The sequence below is a fragment of the Vidua macroura genome, chromosome 9, assembly GCF_024509145.1.
Source record: "Vidua macroura isolate BioBank_ID:100142 chromosome 9, ASM2450914v1, whole genome shotgun sequence".
Classification (NCBI taxonomy): domain Eukaryota; kingdom Metazoa; phylum Chordata; class Aves; order Passeriformes; family Viduidae; genus Vidua; species Vidua macroura.
In genome coordinates this window covers 31184130-31203129 of record NC_071579.1, presented here as the reverse complement: position 1 = coordinate 31203129, position 19000 = coordinate 31184130, and the positions used below count along the sequence as shown (strand labels likewise).

The 19000-nt window shown below is 44.0% G+C and overlaps 1 protein-coding gene across 1 annotated transcript in view; it reads right to left on the bottom strand.

Moving 5' to 3' along the window:
* The window catches only part of CACHD1 (cache domain containing 1), an 87565-nt gene that overhangs the window by 56285 nt on the left and 12280 nt on the right, over nt 1-19000 (bottom strand). Inside the window, exon 2 of the mRNA XM_053985412.1 lies at nt 2905-2967. Coding sequence (XP_053841387.1) covers nt 2905-2967 — 63 coding nt within the window. The remainder of the gene's footprint in view (nt 1-2904; nt 2968-19000) is intronic.

The following is a 19000-nucleotide window of genomic DNA, read 5'->3' as shown; positions in this document are numbered from 1 at the left end:
TCTTGCTTGAGAGCATTTCACCCTCTGCCCTGCATGGAGCCCAGATCCCTTCTCTCCACATCACGGAAAGCAGATGTCTGGCAGGACACTGAACACACACTGACTTCCTTGAAATTAGCTAATGCAGATTTTCCCCTCATAAAACTCCTCCTGTCCCACTTTATTTACATCACTAACTCACACCACTGCATTCTCACATCATATGAGAGTTCTCTGATACTGAAATAACTCACAGGGAAGGAATCCAAGTTAGTTTTGGCCATTGCCACCCCATTTTTAATAACCTATTCAAAGCAGAAAAGGTTTTATCTGTCAGGTACAACAGTAATTCTATAACTGCAGACCTTAAAAGTGTAACCAGCTCAATGCTGAGAGGTAAAACTGCTCCTTGTGTGGCACGAAGAAAGCCAAAGGTACTGAACAGTTAGGCCTGAAGGCCAACAGCTGCAATCTTTCACTTTTTCAATAAACTGAGAGGCATTATTTACATGGTTTGGTATAAAAAACCCACCACCCCCACAACAATTCAGTTCTCTGCCAAAAAAAAAAATCCCAGCTGACATAAAACTGTTATTAATTGCCTTTGGATATCAGTTGCTATGAAAATGTTAATGAATGAGCAAAGCAGAAATGAGATTTCTCTGGCAGGGGATTTCATTTGCTTACATTTGTTTGCCTTTGCTCAAGATGATCCCATTCAATGTCCTACTCTTATAAAATTTGGGTTCTATTGCTGGGGATTCATTAGGGCTGAAAGATCTGGTTATTAATGAACCAGAAGTGCTCAGTTATTCTTCCATCCACTTCACTGTAGAGCTTTTAAGCACAGTAATTACACTTCAGCAGAGCCCTGTTTTCTCCCCTGACAGCTCCAAATCCATCACCCCACCTCCAGTGTTTGGACAGCTCTTTAAATCCACTTGGGATGAACACAGACATCTGCTCTGGGAAACAAGGACTGTCTTTTCCTCAGTGGAGAATCTGTAGTCAGGACTTCAAAGAAGTTTTAATCCAGTTTCTTGGTTTCCCAAAAACAGTTTTGCCTTTCAAAAGCCATCTGATACATCTGATCCAGCCCACATGGCCCTTCTGTGGTGCACAGACCACCCAGAAACACTCCTGGAAATGCTGCCCTACACAACACAGAGCCAGAGAGCCCATCCTGAGGGATGTCGGGATGGTCTGGGATTTAAATTGTTAAACTCAGGCGACAACTGCATTCCCAGGGTCCCTCTGTTTGCAAGCACCCACCTGGGCATGCCTGCAGGGAAGCCAAAGCCTTCAAAAAGGCTGGGGAGAGTCTGGAGCCCCAGGAGGGGCTGAGGGAGCTGGGAAGGGGCTCAGCCTGGAGCAAAGGAGGCTCAGGGGGCCCTTGTGGCTCTGCACAGCTCCTGACAGGAGGGGACAGCCGGGGGGGTCGGGCTCTGCTCCAGGGAACAGGGACAGGAGGAGAGGGAACGGCCCCAAGTTACACCAGGGGATGTTTAAATTGGACATCAGGGAAAATTTCTTCACAAAAAGTGTTGTCCAGCCCTGGCACAGCTGCCCAGGAGTCCCCATCCCTGGAAGGATTTAAAATCCCTGTGGATGTGGCACTTGGGGACATGAGGTGCCACATCCACAGGTCTTAAAAGTCTTTTCCTACCTAAAAGTTCCTTAGGATTCCATCTGAACCAGCTCAGCTTTGACTTTTTCCTCAGTAAAAAAAAGACTGGAAATGTCACCATGTCGGGCTCTGCTCCTAGGAACAGGGACAGGAGGAGAGGGAACAGCCCCAGGCTGGGCCAGGGCAGGCTCAGGGTGGATATTGGGAAAATTCTTCACAGAAAATTCTTCATTGTCCATCCCTGGCACAGGTGCCCTGGAGTCCCCAACCCTGGAGGGATTTAAAATCCCTGTGGATGTGGCACTTGGGGACATGAGGTGGCACTGGCAGTGCTGGACTCGATGGTCTTAAAGGTCTTTTCCAACCTAAAAGTTTCTTAGGATCCCATCTGAACCAGCTCTGCCTTGACTTTTTCCTCAGTAAAAAATGAAAGACTGGAAATGTCACCATTTCCAGGAAGCAGGACGTGGAGTGTTAATAATTTCTGTATTCCAGGAGCAGCTTGAACCCACATGAACATGCCATGCACTGACCTGCTCTGGGAAACCACAGTGGGGCTACCTGCAGGGCTGAACTGCAACTCCCTGTTCCCCAGGGAAAGCCCCACTCTGAGGAGCTTCTGTTTTTCCTGAACATTAAAACTGGTTTGATAGGGGTCTGGGAAGGTCAGTTTACTCCTGAAGGCTGAGCAAGTCCATGCTTAGACTGGGAAGAAAAGCTGGTTCTTTGTTCCATTTCTTTGACCAAAACCCATCACCTTTACCACAAACATAACTGGGACTTTAATTTCTGAAACAATAAAACATGACCTATTTGATCTGTTTGGAAACTGATCCAAAATTAATTTTAAAAATAAACACATGTATTAAAATGCAAACTGCCCATGTATTATCTCAGTGTTAAATGCTGAAATGTGTTCCTGTAAAACCCCACAAAATTCCAAGCACCCCTCAGCCACACCTCTGATGCAGAGTAGCTGTCCTGTATTTCCACATGATAATAGTATCAATGGGTTCACTTTGAATTTGAAATTTTAAAAGAGACACTTCCAACATGAAAGCCTGACAATTAATGGGAGCTACTTCATGAGGGCCCTTTTGTTCCCAAGGGACAGCCCCACACCAAGCAGATGGAAAGGCTTTGCAAAATTCTCAAAAGCATCATCAGCACATGCAGCCCATCCCCATTTCTATCCCACTCCTGCCTGTGATCTGAGGTTAGGAAGGGGCCACAAATGCAGACAGAAAGAATTCCCTGAGCTGACTCTGCCAGTGGAGGTGAAGGGGTTTTGGACTCACCTGCTGAACTTCGCTTTCTCCATTCGATATTTTCTCCGTGTACACGAAGGAGTTGAATATCCTCTGCAAGAAAAAGCAGAAAGGATGTGTGAGAGGCTTTTTGGTCATAAATGTCACAGGAAGCACCTCCAAAGGGTGGATGGGTGAGGAAATGGGGTCAGAGAAGGACCTGGGGAGTCTCCCAGTGCCAGGCTTCCCAAGGGGAGTCATGTCTCCATGTGGGATCTGCTTGCAGAGGCTGACTTTGGATGGCAAAGACAGAACAGGGTTTTTTCCCAAACATCTGTTTATTTACCAAACTGACATAAGGTGCTAAAAATAGCCCCACGTGCAAACTATGACCCTTCTTCTGCTAAACATTTAACCCAATATAACTACTTTTAAAAACACTTGTTTCCAACTAAAACGTGAGAGGCTGGGAGCCAAATTTAGACAAATTTAATATGTGGAAAAGAGACAAGTGAGACCCAATTTGAACACAACCAGATCAACCTCATAAAAAAAAAAAAAAAGCATCAGAAGACAGAAGTGTGAGCTGTGTCCTCCTGTGGGAAGCTCAGTTCCCAGGGGGAACAGGTGACAGCCACGATGCCATCCCTGTTTACAGACACAGAGGAAAAACCACTCAACACCTTGTTATATTCTGCTGAAAAATAAGACTGGGAAGATTTGGGGTTACACCAACAGCATCCCTAAAATTTTGCCTGATCACCTGAGCTTCTCTTCCAAGATTCCTCACTTCCAAGGGCAGCTTTCCCCTTGGGGACAGTGGGGCTGTCCCCACTGGAAAATGTACAATATCCCTAAAATATTCCTTTGCTCTCTTAACAGCAACCAGCGGTATCAATAGCTGTAACAGCAATAAATGGAGGTTATTTAGGCTGTGAAGAGGTTTCTCCAGGAGAGCTGGGGTTTCACAGAGGGAATGGATCCCACTTCCATCAGTGCTGAGTCACACACGTGGCCCTGCAGCTGACCAAGGACAGGGATTCCTGAACACCCTGGATTGCATTATCAGCACTAACAACTGCAATTACTAAAAAGTTCCAATTTCATCCAAATTCATCTCCCTGACAACTCTTGAAGTCCACAGCTCCAAGTTTTTTTGATGCAGGTTCAGCTGGTTCCCTCCCAGCACAGTTACAGGCAGCAAAACCAGCCTGGAAAATCCTTTGGTGTGCTCCTCATCATCACTTCCCCTTATCCCTCTCTCTTCCTGAGGACTTGAGGAATTTCAAAAATGTGAACTCTTCATTTTGAAGAAGCATTTGGAAGGGCAGCAATAAATCTCCTTGGCTTACAAGGCTCAGAGAGCCAAGAAAGTGGGGGCAGGGGAAGGGGAAAAAAAAAGGTTTCTACTCTTAAAAGCTGCCCATACATCGAGACTTCATCGAGACCTTTGTTTAAAGTTCTGCTTGGGTACTTTAACTACAAACATGTTGGCTTTTTTCTTCCCTCCCTCATGAGATGAAAAGATAACTTAAACATCAGAAGGAAATACATTAAAGCATGTCATTTTGATGCAAAATGTTTTAAATGAATTGAATTTTTCTGTCCACGCAGCGTTTAGTGTGCAGACATCAAAAGGAATCAGGAGGAAATCAACTGTCAGCTCCTGAGAATGGAGCCTTCTGTCCCTAACACAAAGCTGACCCTTCTTCCACCCTTTTCACATGTAGCCCATTTATGAACTTGCAAAATAATGCCAGAGAACATTACCCATGGTTATGTAAGAGTCACAGTGCAAGCAGGAATTTATTTGGTTTGGTTTTTAACCTATTTTTGCTTGACTTTGAATTCACTAATTTCTTTAAAATGCTCTGGTATATTCTGTTTTAATTAAAAGCACTGTGCATGGCTGAGAGGAGGGAGCAGGAATTCCTCAGTCAAACTAAGCACAGATAATGAGTAAATCAACAGTTAAAATCAAGTAAGGATTGAGAGTCCAACCCCGAGGCTACACTTGAGCTGCTCCACCCCTGCCTGGGTCCAGTCCCTACTTGGGATATCAGCTCCCTACTCAAGAATTCCTGGGCATAATTCCACCCTAGGGGGAAAAAAACCATCTTTAAGCTAATTTCACTGACTTAAAAGTGCCCTAACTTTAACCAGAAAATCAGAGCTAAGTGGCAACCTCAAATGAAGTGGAGGGAACTTCACAGAGCAGAGAAAAGCCAGCCCCACACACAACCTCAGGAAAACAGTCTAAATATTTAGGAGAACTTGCCCTGCAGTTTACACAGCCCATTAGCATCTGTACTTTATTTTCCCCACCCCTCTTGTTTAATTGGATCTGTGGAGCAGATGGCAGCAGGCTCAGCTCCCTCACAGAACAATCCCACACGTGTTTAATGAGATGCTTGCCCGGCATTATTTGCCATAACCCATCAGCACTCGCCCTCCCAACGCGGGAAGGCTGTGCTGGATCAGCATCTGGATCAGCAGCCAGCCTTTCCTCTCATTCAGTATCCATCCTTTGCTCTGGATCAGCATCCAGCCCTTCCTCTGGATCAGCAGCCAGCCTTTCCTCTCATTCAGTATCCATCCTTTGCTCTGGATCAGCATCCAGCCTTTCCCCTGGATCAGCATCCAGCCTTTCCCTTCATTCAGTATCCAACCTTTCCCCTCATTCAGTATCCAGCCTTTGCTCTGGATCAGCATTCAGCCTTTCCTCTCATTCAGTATCCAGGCTTTCCCCTGGATCAGCATCCAGCCTTTCCCTTCATTCAGTATCCATCATTTGCTCTGGATCAGCATTCAGCCTTTCCTCTCATTCAGTATCCATCCTTTGCTCTGGATCAGCATCCAGCCCTTCCCAAGCTCAACATCCAGCCTTTCCCCCAGATCAGCATCCAGTCCTTCCTCTGGATCAGCATCCAGCCTTTCCCCTCATTCAGTATCCAGTCTTTCCTCTGGATCAGCATCCAGCCTTTCCCCTCATTCAGCATCCAGTCCTTTCCCCTCATTCAGCATCCAGCCTTTCCCCTCATTCAGTATCCAGTCTTTCCCCCAGTTCAGTATCCATCCCTTGCCCTGGTTCAGCCTTTTCCCTTGAGCTGCTCCTCCCTCAGCCATGGAATATCTCCATCCCCACCATCACTCCCAACATCCCAGCACACACGTCCTCAAGCCCTCAAATGCCACCTTATTTTCCTTCATTTGTATGCAGTAATTAACTGGGAAAAAAACCCTTAATTTTTACATCCAGGTAGAACTATCCCAGTGCTGTGACTGAAGCAATGTCTACTTTACAATACTTTAAAAAATAGTGTTGGAGAGTTTGATTTATCCCAACACTTTCCACAACAGCAAGAGGATAAGTGGAAACAGCCTTAAGCTGAGACAGGAGATTAAAGTTAGACACTAAAAAACTTTTTTCATTGTTTTTGGGGTCAGGGTTGCCCAGGGTGGTGGTGGAGTCCCCATCCCTGGAGGAGTTTTGGATCTGGGAGATGTGGTTCAATGGTTCCAGTAGGGGTGGGTCAGCAGCTGGACTTGATGATGTTAAAGGTCTCTTCCAACCCTGATGATTCTCTGAGTCGACCATTTCAAAGCTTATTATAATCTTCCTAAAGATTCTTTTAGAATTATTCGGACACTGGAGACAGCAGCACTTCCCTGGCTGTACCTGCAGCTCTCTGCTCAGGTTTAGGCTCAGTGCTGCTGCCAGGGGCTGAGCACAAAGCCCTGAACCATTCCTGGGGCCTCTGGCAACACCCAAATCCTGGGCACATCACTCTGGTGATATGCCCTCCTGCTTGGCTGCACAAACACCAGCCTAGACAGAGAAATCCTGGTGTCTGCAGGGATCACCACCAGCGAGGGATCAATCACAGCTCCTCAGGCAAGCTGGGAGATGTGGCCCTGTTAGCCTGCAGGGCATGGCCTGGATGGAGCCCTGAGGAAGCTGACTTTTCCAAACAGACATTCCCAAAGTATCCTGCTCTTGCTTTCCTAAGCTTTTGAAGTACCTGGCTGGGTCAAAGCACTTGCAGCTTCCTAGGGAATTCTTCTGTGGTACCTCCATATATCCTCTAATGACTCCAGCTGCCTGGCTGTTAGCTTTGGACAACAGGACAAATATTTGATAAGAGAGAGAAATCAGGAAGTAATGAGGAATTCAGGAGCAGGGGGCTGGGACAGGGAAGATTTGGGCCACCAGCATCTAATGCCTGGCACAGGTGGGCTCTGACAGTGATGGATGGGCCCAGCACCCAAACCACATCTCAGGGTAGGATGGAGTCAGGTTTCCCACGGAGCCAGAGATAAGCTCGAGTTTAGCTCTGTGGTGTCCCAAAACATCCTTACTTAAGAGACTTTTATTTATCTGAAACTGAAGGCAACTCAGTTTTAAATCTGGGAGAAGACTCTAAACCAAGCACAGCATAAAAAGTAAAATGTTAACTGGCTCGTTCCCTCAGTTCCTCAGGATGAAAATGCGCTGCAGTGAGAAAAACACTTCCAAAAGCCCCAGTCTGACTGTCAGCACAGCATCAAAACAAACAGAAACAGCCACCACCCCCAAATCTCCAAGGTCCCCAACCAAACACAGGCACCAACTGCTCTGCAGAGCACTCAACCATTTGCACATCACTTTATTTGCCAGACAAGACACAAATCCATCTCCCTGACAACAAAAATAACATTTTTTGAGACAAAGAGAATGAGGGAAAACAAACACAGGATTAGTAAAATAGCCACTGAGCTGTAAATATATTGAAGCTGCTTCACCATCCATACAAGCCATTAAAAAAAACCAAACAAACAAAAACAAACAAACAAACAAAAAAAACCCTAAAACACCCATCTTTTTGCAGGTTTAGTGCATGGACTGCAGTTAGACATCCTATTTGGGTAAGGACTCCATGACAAAAATCAATAACATTAAAGAAGTTATAGAGAATAATAAAATGTAGGTGTGTAAAATACAGGCAGAATTAGCTCAGCAGGGCTGTGATACTTCATAAACTTCAAGCAGCCCCTAACCAGGCTCTGGTTCCTACTTGAAAGGTTAATGTTTTAAGAAGTGGTGAGCCAACAAATATCCAACAAATCCTTTTCCTGGTGGAACTCACCCAGTGAGGCTGTTTTCAGGGAAACCTGTGGCTTCTGCCTGGAGTTTATTTTTGCAGTGTCTGAAGCCATCTCGTGTTCTGTTTTGTTACCATTTTCTAAAACCAAGGAACATTAACTAGAGACTTCCCAGGAGATCAGGGACATGCTCCGTGCTTTCCTCCAAGAACTTCCAGTAAGACATGGAAGAAGCTGAAGTGGATTGGAGGAACACACAGGGAAAGGCAAATCCAGAGGGATGGGATCACCGAGGGCAGCAGCTATAGATCTGCAAGGAGTATCCCAAAACCGCCCTTCAAATGCCTTTCTCCTCCTGTGGGTTTGAAAAAAAACCCATGTTTTCAGAAGGGATTTAACTAATTAATGCTCCTTCTCATTACATTATTTGTGGAGCAGCCACAGACACCTGAATCAGAGAGAAAAGTGATGCTGAGCTCAGCTGAGTCACTGCCTTCACCGGCTCTTGGAAATTAGAACTTGCCTAATTCGTTTTTCTAATTAATGCCTCTAACTTTTCTAATCAATTGTTTTAATTCATCATGAGCAGTGTGATTTCCACTTTAGCCAGCACGTAGCTACCTTTCTTCTCAGACTGATATTATTGGAGTTTGATTGGAAAATTGCTGAAATTTGAAGTTTTGCTGAACTAACCCTGATGAGCTTCAGTGAGGCTGAAAACTGGACACCTAAAATGCAGATTTTACATCCCTCCAAGGAAATGTTGCAGAAAGCAGAAGGCAAAGAAGAGCCTAACAAAGACAATCAGCACGTGCTGGAAACTCCCTGTCTGGGAAAAAGATACTAAAAAGACTGAAAAATGAGGATTAATTAATGTGAGAACTGAGAAATCAATAACCAGCAGAGGATAGAATACTAATTCATAAAGAGAATTATGTAAGTTAGAACCAATGAACATTGCAGGCTCATAACACGCCCTCTGGGTGCACACATTCCCCAATATTTAAGGTTTTAAGTGGGGAAACATCATCTCCCTTCCCATTTTTTTCTTTTCATGGAGATTACTCACTGAGTCCCTATTTGGGATTTATCCCAAATTTTGAGTCTCATCCCTATAAGACCCAAGCTCCCACCACCTTCCACCAGGTGCCCATCACATTTCTGCAGCACTGGAATATACTCTGGGCAACACAGGAGAACTGGGATTCAAGTTTGATCTTAATTTTGATGGCCAAAAGCATCTCATTTATATATTTATATATATAAATATATACAGTTAACATTTATATTTCAGCTTGGGGGGGGTTTAAAATCCCATGGGATCATTTCAGGCCTCAGAGGGGAGACAGGGAGTAGGCACAACACTGAAAAGGAGCAAAGGAGAGCACAACTCTTATGAGTTTGTTTCCTTGGAAAACTCTGGGCATTTGCAAGGAGAGAAAACTCTGGAAAACTGAGTACGTGCCAAAAAATGCAATCAGGAACCAGCAGGTTTTTTTTTGTCTTCTTTTTCAAGGGACCAGAGAAGAGGAAGGGGAAAAGGGTGAGAGGGGAAAATACCCCAAGAAAATGAGTTCCACATGTTCAAGAGATTATTCATTTAGCCAATGTAACTTGACTAAGGTTATTCTCCTGACAATGTGTATGGCAGAAAAAAAAGAAAGTCATGCTACCCAACCCTTAAAATACAAAGCAGATGGGCTTCTCAGTGGCACTGGGTTTCTTTTCCCTACACTTACTCCTCATTCCAGCTTCTAAGATGTAAAACTTAAATTATTTCTATGTTTTTTTTCAGATTGAGAACATTTTCTTTAGTGAACTCTTTCCACCTTACTGCATCTTCTTGCTCCTTTTCCTTTTAAGAGAACCTAAAACTGAGCGTTTAAAAGAAGAAAATTGACCATAGTCTTCATTCTGTTGGGAGAACTCTGGGTTTCAGTTTCCTGGTTTGCTTTCAAACTCATGTCAAAATGACTAAAAATTGGGACAAACTTAAGCAGCAGCCCAAGACTTGTAAATAGCTGCAATCCTAGAGCCAGAAGGGTTTGATACCACTTTAGTGTAATTACCGTGCTTGTCCAATTTGCTCAAGAATTCAATGTACAGCAAGTCTGCAAAAAAACCATGGATCAATTGATCTAACATTCCAGGCAGGATTGTGTAATTCCACAGTAAAGTCAGGAAAAAATCCTAAAGCACAAAGGGACAGACACACCAGGAGAGGTGCTTGTCCCCTCATCAGTTTTACATAATTTAGGGTTTTGTTTGGAGAAATGTTGAAGCACAGGAACTTTAAAAAAAACAATACCCAAGCAGACAACCTTAAATCCAGGGATTTAAAGATCATAAATCACAGGGCTGAACTTCTGTGCATGAAATGAATGGGCTGATGGCAACCTAATTACAGAAATGTTTGCTTTAAATGTCCAAGAGTATAATTTTTCAGGCTCTCTCAGCAGGAAACCATCAGCATCCACAGGATAAATGTCTCAAAAGCCTTCCCTACAAGCTCTCTGGAACGGGAGCTGTCTCCCAGTGCCTGCACTTGGAGAGACACCCACATTAAAAGTTTTAACACAAACTGCAGTCCATGTGCAGGTGCTTGCACCAAAACAGCCACACTTTTGTCCAGAGATAAATAAAGGATGAGTAGTAACCTGAAAAAGACTGGCAGGACATAATTATCTCCCTGTCAGTCAGTGTCTGCAATAAAAACTACAAGGTTGCTTTCATTTACAGTATTAGTTGTATTAATAAGTACAGAAGTTTTAAGTTCATCTGCATAATTTTTATATGATGATTTGTATATTATTTATATTGTATATAATCCCCACCCTTCCTTTCCTGAGCAGAAACGGGGGGGTGCAAATCTGTGCAATTTATAATTCTTAGGATGAATCTCTCACTTGAAATTTAAAAGAACCTTAAAAAATAAGTCAAGAAGCTAAAACACTTGGCATTAATTATATTAACCACTCTCTGGGTGTAAAGTTATTTTCAAATCATTGTTACATTCCGAAGTGAGTCCAGACACACCAGGAGAGGTGTCCTGGCCGAGCAGGGCCTGAGGACCGCAGCGGGTCTGGTGCCACCTCAGCTGTTCTGCAGCTCCCTGGGGACACGAGGCCAGCCCAGGGCTGTGACCCCACATTTAAAAGGGGGGCTCAGTCACCAAACACTTCCAGAAGCAGAGGAGAGGCCATTTAGGCTGCACTGATCTGACCTCGGGATTTGAAATCCCCTGGGAGGCTCTGTGGGCTTCAGGAAACACCATTTTGCCACACTTCAGTGCTAATGAAAAGAGAATTACTCATCCACCAGCACTGGAAATGGGTATTTTCCCCTCCGCTCCCAAAAGAGGGGAGGAATGAACTCAGACATTGAGCACAGTGATGGATCTGACAGCTTGGTATTCCACGAGCCAGAATTCCACCTGGAACCACTGATGCCTTATTGGGACTACCTAAAAACACAGGCCAGACAAAATTAAGGGAATAAAATATGGTTAGATTTATTAAGGGGTCTTCAGGTACATTTAGGGCAGACAGAGCTCCCCCTCTTCAAGAGGCTACACCCCAAAAAATGACAACAGGTCACAGGTTTCACACTTTTACCAGTTTGGTCCATTTGCATATTGGGGTTAATCTCCCAATTACAGCTTCAGCTAATGAAGTCATTGACCCCAAGTTTGCTCCCCCAACTCACTTTTGTTTCAAATACACATAACATTTCCATCCCTGGGGCCTGAGGCAGTGAGGAGTCCTTGACTGCCAGGCCTGGAGAGGAATTGCTGTGTCTGCCCCAAAGGGGACAGCAGCAGCAGCTCACACTGAGTGTGGAGTTCAGAGTTACGCACTAAAGAACTGCAGGATCACAAACACAGGAAAACAGAAAAGCTCAAATCCCAAGGCATCACCATCAACAACCTAAACACACCGACAGCACTGACAAACTGCATCCTGCAGCCCAAAAATCAACAGACAGGCGCAAAGTAGCAAATAATTCCTGGGTAAATAAAGCAAAAGAGGTAATCCCTGGAAGGAAGTGCTCAAGCACTTTTCCAAGGAGCTGAGCTGTCCACAGCACCCAGAGGTTCCCACAGTCCCTAGGACTGTTCTTCACTTGTTTTTCCAGGGGGCTGTGGCCCAGCACAAGAAAAAATCCCAGTACAAAAAGCTTGGGAATGCTTGCTGGGAGCTGCTGCTGAACTTCTCCCTGGTGTTGAACTCGTTATCTCGGGACACAGGAGGAGGCAGAGCAGCCCTCAGAAAACAAATGTAATCTCCTGGAAAGAGTGCAGCCATTAGATCTTATCAGTTTGCAAAAAAAAAATTAAAAGATTGAGACTGGAGGAAGCTCATGAATTGAATTCTTACGGCACTTCAAAGCAATTTGTGCATGAATGCAAGCATTTATTCTTCTAATTAAAAAAGGGAAAAAGCAAGCAAAATAGCAAGACATCATTTACATGAAAGAGGGGGGAGTAAAAAAACCCAAAAAAACAAAACTCAAACAAAACCTCCAGTGTTAATCAAGCACAGAGTGGATTCCAACCCAGAAAAAAAGGAGAGAAAGCTCCAGATTTAATGAGGGAAGGCGAGGATGAAGGAGAGGAGCAGAACTCGCCTCGGTGCTTTCTCAGCCGTCCCACAGGAATTTCAACATCCAGCCTTTGGGAGCAAAAAATCATCAGATGTTTTGCAAAGCAGGGATTTGGTTTTATTCCTGTCCCCTCGTTTTCCAAATGAGCCAAGGGTGGGGGCTCCAGGGTCCTGGCTCTGGGTCCCAGGGGATGGGATGGTCCCACCACAGCAGGGATGAAGAGAGGTTTTTGAAATATGGTTTATCCTAAATAAAGAGAATGATCCCAGCCTTCTAAAAATGAGCTGTGCTGAAACTATTATAAATATATTTGCCCTTTAAACACTAAGTAGCAAGAAGTTACACTCAACTCCAATTTAAAAAACACAGTGTGCTCTTCTGAGGAGCTGGGATTGTGATTAAAAACCCCGAATGATTTCTGTGCCTGAAGTTAGCCTCAAATTAGCAGCTGAAATTTGTAAGAACTGCTCCCCAGAAAGTCTCCCTAAAGGCATTTCACCTGTGCAAACACAACCCCTCAGGTCACTATGCAGGATTTTTTCAGTTTCCACTCAGGCATCTCCTCCTGAGCCAGGGGAGGAGCTTTTTGCAATTATTTCAACGCCAGGGATGCTCTTTGGCTCCAGATTCCCACAAATTCAAGCCACACATCCTTGGAGGAGAGTTCTGCTGGGTTATCCCAGATTTCCCACTGGTTATCCTCAAGCTTTCAAGGGAGAAATGCACGACCTGCAGCTTCAGCTCTGCTTGGAAGAACTGCCTATTTGGGGCTTTTTATGAGGTCAGTGTTATGGATCAAAGATAGAGGAAAACGTGGGAGAGAAATCATAAAAATCACAATGCAAAAAAGCTACAGAGCAAGAGGAAAAAGAAACCAGCTTTCAGGATGTTTAGAAACAGCCTGGGCTCTTTTGGAACATTGTTTTTTCCTCTGCTCTGAGTTGTTTTTACCTCCCCAATGCAAACACATCCAGGAAGGGATGAGAACTGCACAATCCCAGCTCTGGAGGATGGAATTAATATCTCAAATTGGTATCAGATTCATGTTCTGCAACCTAAATCACAGCAGATCTTGCCACAAACCTGTAAGCACAGTCCTGGGACCCTGCCCATCCACACATTCTTGTAATTTCTGGCCAACAGAGCACAACATCACAAGGACAGGGCAGCCAACAGAATGTGGGAGAAGATTTCTACTGTAAAAAAGGGATTTAAACTGGAGGGAAGCAGCTTTTCAGAAAAAAAGCAAGCCAGGAAGTTGACAGTGGCAGCATCAATTCCTTTCCTGATGTGATGTCATTGCCAGTTGGGTTGTACCTATTAAAAAGATCAAAAAGCCTCAAGTGCACACACATTGTTAAAATTCAAGCAGTGATAGAGGCAATTACTATTTTTCATTCCCTCTATAAATATTATCACAAGCTGCTTTTTCCCAAAACATTTACAAACTACGAAGCAAATCCACTGCTCCTGGTAAATGAACACAAACCAATTTCTCTTTCAAAACAGGAGAGAATGATTTGACCTCTTTTTTAATCTCCAGTCATGTTTAACTTTGTCTAAATAAAATATTTTGGAATCTCTGGAGAAAAGGCTGCTCGTTTACTCCAAACAAATCTCTGCTGTGATTTCCTTCTATGAACTCTCTTATTTGAGAAGCACTTGTGCTGATCATGGGTAGTGTCATCTTCATTAAAGATAATCAAGAATCCCTAGGCAGATATTTGCACTTGAAATTAGATGTTTCATAATATTTCAACATTTCCTAGCATCCATTCATATTTAATTCTCTAGGATGCTTCAATGCACATAAAATATGGATCAGTCCAAGCAGTTTTCCAATTAGAAATCGTTCTGAGCACGAGGCCAACAGGACTGAGTGGCAAACCTGAAATTGAATTAAGGATTTAAGGCTGGATAGAGACCACCTCCAGCTCAGCAACTAAAGAAATTCCCTTTCTTTTGCCTTTCTGTGCAATTATCTGTGTGTTGCACATCTGTCTGAACACGCAGGAACGACACCATAATCCACTTTGGGATCGGGATTAGCGAGTTCAGGCTCCAAGGAGAAATAAAGGCATTAACACTGCTTTGAATGGAGAATGGAAGTGGATTAATGCTACTCAGGGAATGAATATTCCTGTTGTCTCACAGTCACTCCAGCACTGGTAGCAGGATTTGATTGTCAGGAAGTGGAGGGGGGGAAAAAAAAAAAGATTTAATGGGCTGAAAAATTTTCATTATGCTGATAGTGATAATTTATCTTCACAAATTAATGAATAAATTTCAACTTTAATAAGTTGCTGATACCCAGGAATTAACTTAGGTCCCTGTTTCAGCATGGAATCTGAATTTTAATTTCCAAATTCCATGTGTGTTTTTGCATTGGGGACTGACAGACACTGGAACAGCTCAAATCTCCTGTCTCACCTCCCCAGCTGGACTTTTATTCTGGTTTTTCACTCCTAACAAGGACACAAACACAAGGCTACAAAATCAAAAGCATCATGAAATATAAAAGTTCAAAACATTCCGAAAAGTGATGTCCATCCTCAAACACAGAGGATGAAAAGGAAGGGTGTGAATTAATTTTAGGGTCAGAATGAATTGAAAGAATACTGAATTTCTTACGAAGAAAAAGTAAATTATGAAAATTCTCAGAGCCATGCCAGGCAAATCCCTTCTCTAGTGTCTCATAAGATATTAAATCAGGGTTACAAATTAGGGTGACAAGAAGAGCTCTGCGACACAGGTGCTGCAGCAGGAGCAACCACCACCACAGCTCCTTCCACAACTCAACTTCACAGCATTCCATCAGGATTTATCCCTCCAATAACGCCCAGCCCTGAGATTCAAACCATTTATCAAAAGAAAGTCCTCATGCTACAGCAAGGCTTGATCCCTGCATGAACCACTCATTTAAGAGCTGGACTCGATGATCCTCGTGGGTCCTTTCCAACTCAGAATAATCTGTGATTTTCTTTCCCTCTATTTTAAATATTTATCCCCTTTCCCACGCCTTGGAGGATTGTTGTTCACCACAGAGGTTACACAGATGTTAACAACCACCAGAAGAGGCTGCTCAGATTCCAATTTCTCCACCAAAAAGATACATTTCTACCTTTTTCTCCACAGGGACACTTTTAGCACACAGTGGTAGAGGAGGAGCCACAGCCATGGTGAGATGTGAGGAGTCCATGACCTGCAGCTCATCTGAGAGCAGAAAAGCTGAAAACAGCCTCCAACCACTTTGTTTTTTTGGGGTAGAAATGTACTGAGCAAAGGAAAAACACAAAAGAAAGACCAAATTGCCATTTTCTTGCCCAGACAGAAACAAATCCCAGCACCACATCCCACAGAGCAAGAAGTTCTGCTCAGATTTTACAGCTCCATAATTTATTACCACATTCATTCCAGCAGATTTTTATTTTAAATATGAGCTCCCCCCCACAAAAAGCCACAATTAGGTTTTCAAAGATTCTTAATTTTCCTTTCAGTGAGGTATTACTGTATTTCCTTGTCCTTGGAGAGTTTTATCTGGGATTACACACATGTACCAAAACACAGCTGTTCCACTTCTTGGCTCCTTTATTTTTTTCCCAGAGAAAAACCTGCCTCTATCAGGCACCCAATTAGCTGCTCACTATCAAAAGGCTGCTTGGGCCTTTCATCTGCTTGAAAACTGGATTCAAGTGAGAGGGTGTCATGGAAACTGTGGCTGGGGTCATTTCCTGTTGCAGTTTTTCAGTCACCAAAAATAAAATAGCAATAACAATAATGGAAGGGTTTTTTGCTGATTAAAAAAAAAAAAAAAAGAGTATTTGTTATCCCAGCTTGCAAAGCAGTAGCTGTGTGAAAGGAAAATTAATTATTTTTCATGAGAAATCTTCATCAGAGTAGAAACTGATTTCAATTCAATGTTCAACGCTCCCTTAAAAAAACTGAAGATCACATGTGCAGAACTCAAAACTTGCAGCAAATATGCAGTGAAATTAATGAAGAATTTATAATTAAAAGCCCAGCTCACAGTACTACCACAGAGTGTTTGTTTCTCTAAATATTTCACTGAACACTGGAATATAAAATGACAGATAATTATATAGGAGATTCTAGCTAATGAGCTAAGGACAGTACTGAAAAGTAAAACAAAAAAAAAAAAGGGAAAGTTCATGAACCAGGGAGCTTTCTGGCCTTAAGATAAGTCATAAATAGACGTAATTAAAAGTTAAAAAAAATAAGAAAACCTAAGTCCTTTTCCAGATTTTCTTCTATTTTGATGAAAAAAGAGGGAGAGGAAAAAAAAATTTGTACACATTCCCAGAGAATGGATTTCTTAAACCCAGAGTTAAGTGGGGGGAAACAGGGAAATACAAATAAATTCCTCTTAGAGAGGAATTAAATCACAGACCTGACTTCTGAGAGTGATCTTTGGTGCGAGGAGATTGAGGAATACCTGGCACACATCCATTTATGAGCACATTTGGGAAGGTCCTCACTTGGTTTATACAGAAAACGCCACACGTTCACTTGGCAAAAAGGCCTTGAGTGCTTCGTCTCCAAAAGCTTCTTCCAATAATTCAGATGAAATTCTCCCTCAGCTCAACGACACCAGTGCAGAACATTTTGGTTGATGCTGAGACAAGAAGTGCTTCCCTGCCAAGCCCCAGAAGAACAGAGCCCAGCCCTCTGCCCTTCACCCCGTTCCTGTTCCCCGTGGCCACGCACATTCCTCTGGCAGCATTTCCCAGCTGAATTCCCTTCCAACCCCTCCGAGGGCACCTGGGTGCAGCCCAGCCCTTGGTGCCACCCTCAGCCACCACACAACCAAGAGCTCTGCCCCTGGAGAAGCTGCAGACGCTCAGCTCGAGGCAGGCAGAACAACTTTGGCTCTCTTGACGCGACGGGAGTCTCCGGCGTGGAGAACCGAGGGCAGCCACGCGGACGAGGTGGAGACAGGCACGGGGAGGTTCATGGTGGCATCCTCACACGTCTGGTGGAGCTGCCCAAGCAGCTCCTGCATCTTCCTCACCTGGATGTTTTCTCGTGGCAACGCGCCAGCAGTGTTTGCCACACAGATTTTTCCCACCAGGGATGGCTCAGGTTGGACGGCAGCAGGAATTTCTCCATGGAAAGGCCTTGGAAGGGGCTGCCCAGGGAGGTTTGGAGTGCCCATTCCTGGAGGTGGCACTCGGTGCTCTGGGCTGGGGACAAGGTGGGGATCGGGCACTCCATGGTCTTGGAGGGCTTTTCCAACCTTAATGATTCTGGGATCTGACCAAACCAGAAACCCTACTCCAATCGCATCTATCTAATTTCTAATTTAATTTAATACGTACATTTTCTTGTGTATGTTCCCCCACTGTTTGGGTTTTTGGTTTTTTTTTTGTTAATAATCTTCTCTCACTTCCTCTTTACTCAGCAATTTCCAAACTGGAAATTTCCAAACTCAGCAATTTCCAAACTCCTCCTGAAGTTTTCGGAAGAGCTGAAACTCTCTCTGCTTGCAACCCCACAAAGCACCCCGTGAATTAGCAACAACACAAAAGGAGACATCTTCATCAGACAATCCAGGATTATTTTTTGCTGAAGTTTCCCTCTTTTTGTTAACGGAAAGCTAAATGTATGTCCACTAAATTCTTGTTCTCTTGAAGATTATTGCCAGGCCAAGCTGAACATATCCACGACCTTGCAGCTTTATTTTTTGAGGATGAAAGGTAAGGTTAGAAAAAGAGTTTTTAAGAGCCACACACACAGGAAACAAAATGTAGCTGAGAGATTAAACAGAAGATGAAAGGCAACACCAAATCTCAGTTGACAAAAATAATAAATCACAAAACATTAAATAAATTAAATGCTGTTGTGGTACATGGCCATGACAGACAAACCTGAAAAACAAAGGGACTGAGAAAAGTTGTCCCAGTGTCCCCAGGTGTGGACGCTGCTGCCACAACCCCGGCTGTGATTCCCGGGAGGGCCGAGGTCATTGGGAATGCAAAGCCCCAGCTGGGGCAGGAGGAACTGCAGAGTTCAGAGCCCTCCCCCACTGCCATCCTGCTCCCCATTATTCTCCACTCAAGCTGAAAGCCACAAGGGCTTTTCCTCGGCCCCTCCGTGTCAGGCAGACTTGGGAAGCTCCGCAGGAATTGCTGAGGGATCCAGGAAGGCACAAAAGGCTCCTGCCACAAAGAGCCCTTTCATCTGGGCCGTGTGGCCATTAAACACGTCCTGCTAATGTGCATGCGCTTTATAAAGTGATTATAAAGTGAAGGCTCAGTCACTAACTCAGCTGCACAATAAGATTTTTAAGTCTATCGCTGGAAAACTGGGATTTGAAATGAGGAGCTGGGAATGCTGCACAGCTCCTCTGAGTAACGCTCAGGGCCTGGTAACCCAGCTGAACGTGGATTTGGTATGTTTTAAGGCTTTCATTTCTCTGTTTGGTGACTCTCAGGCACCTCACGCT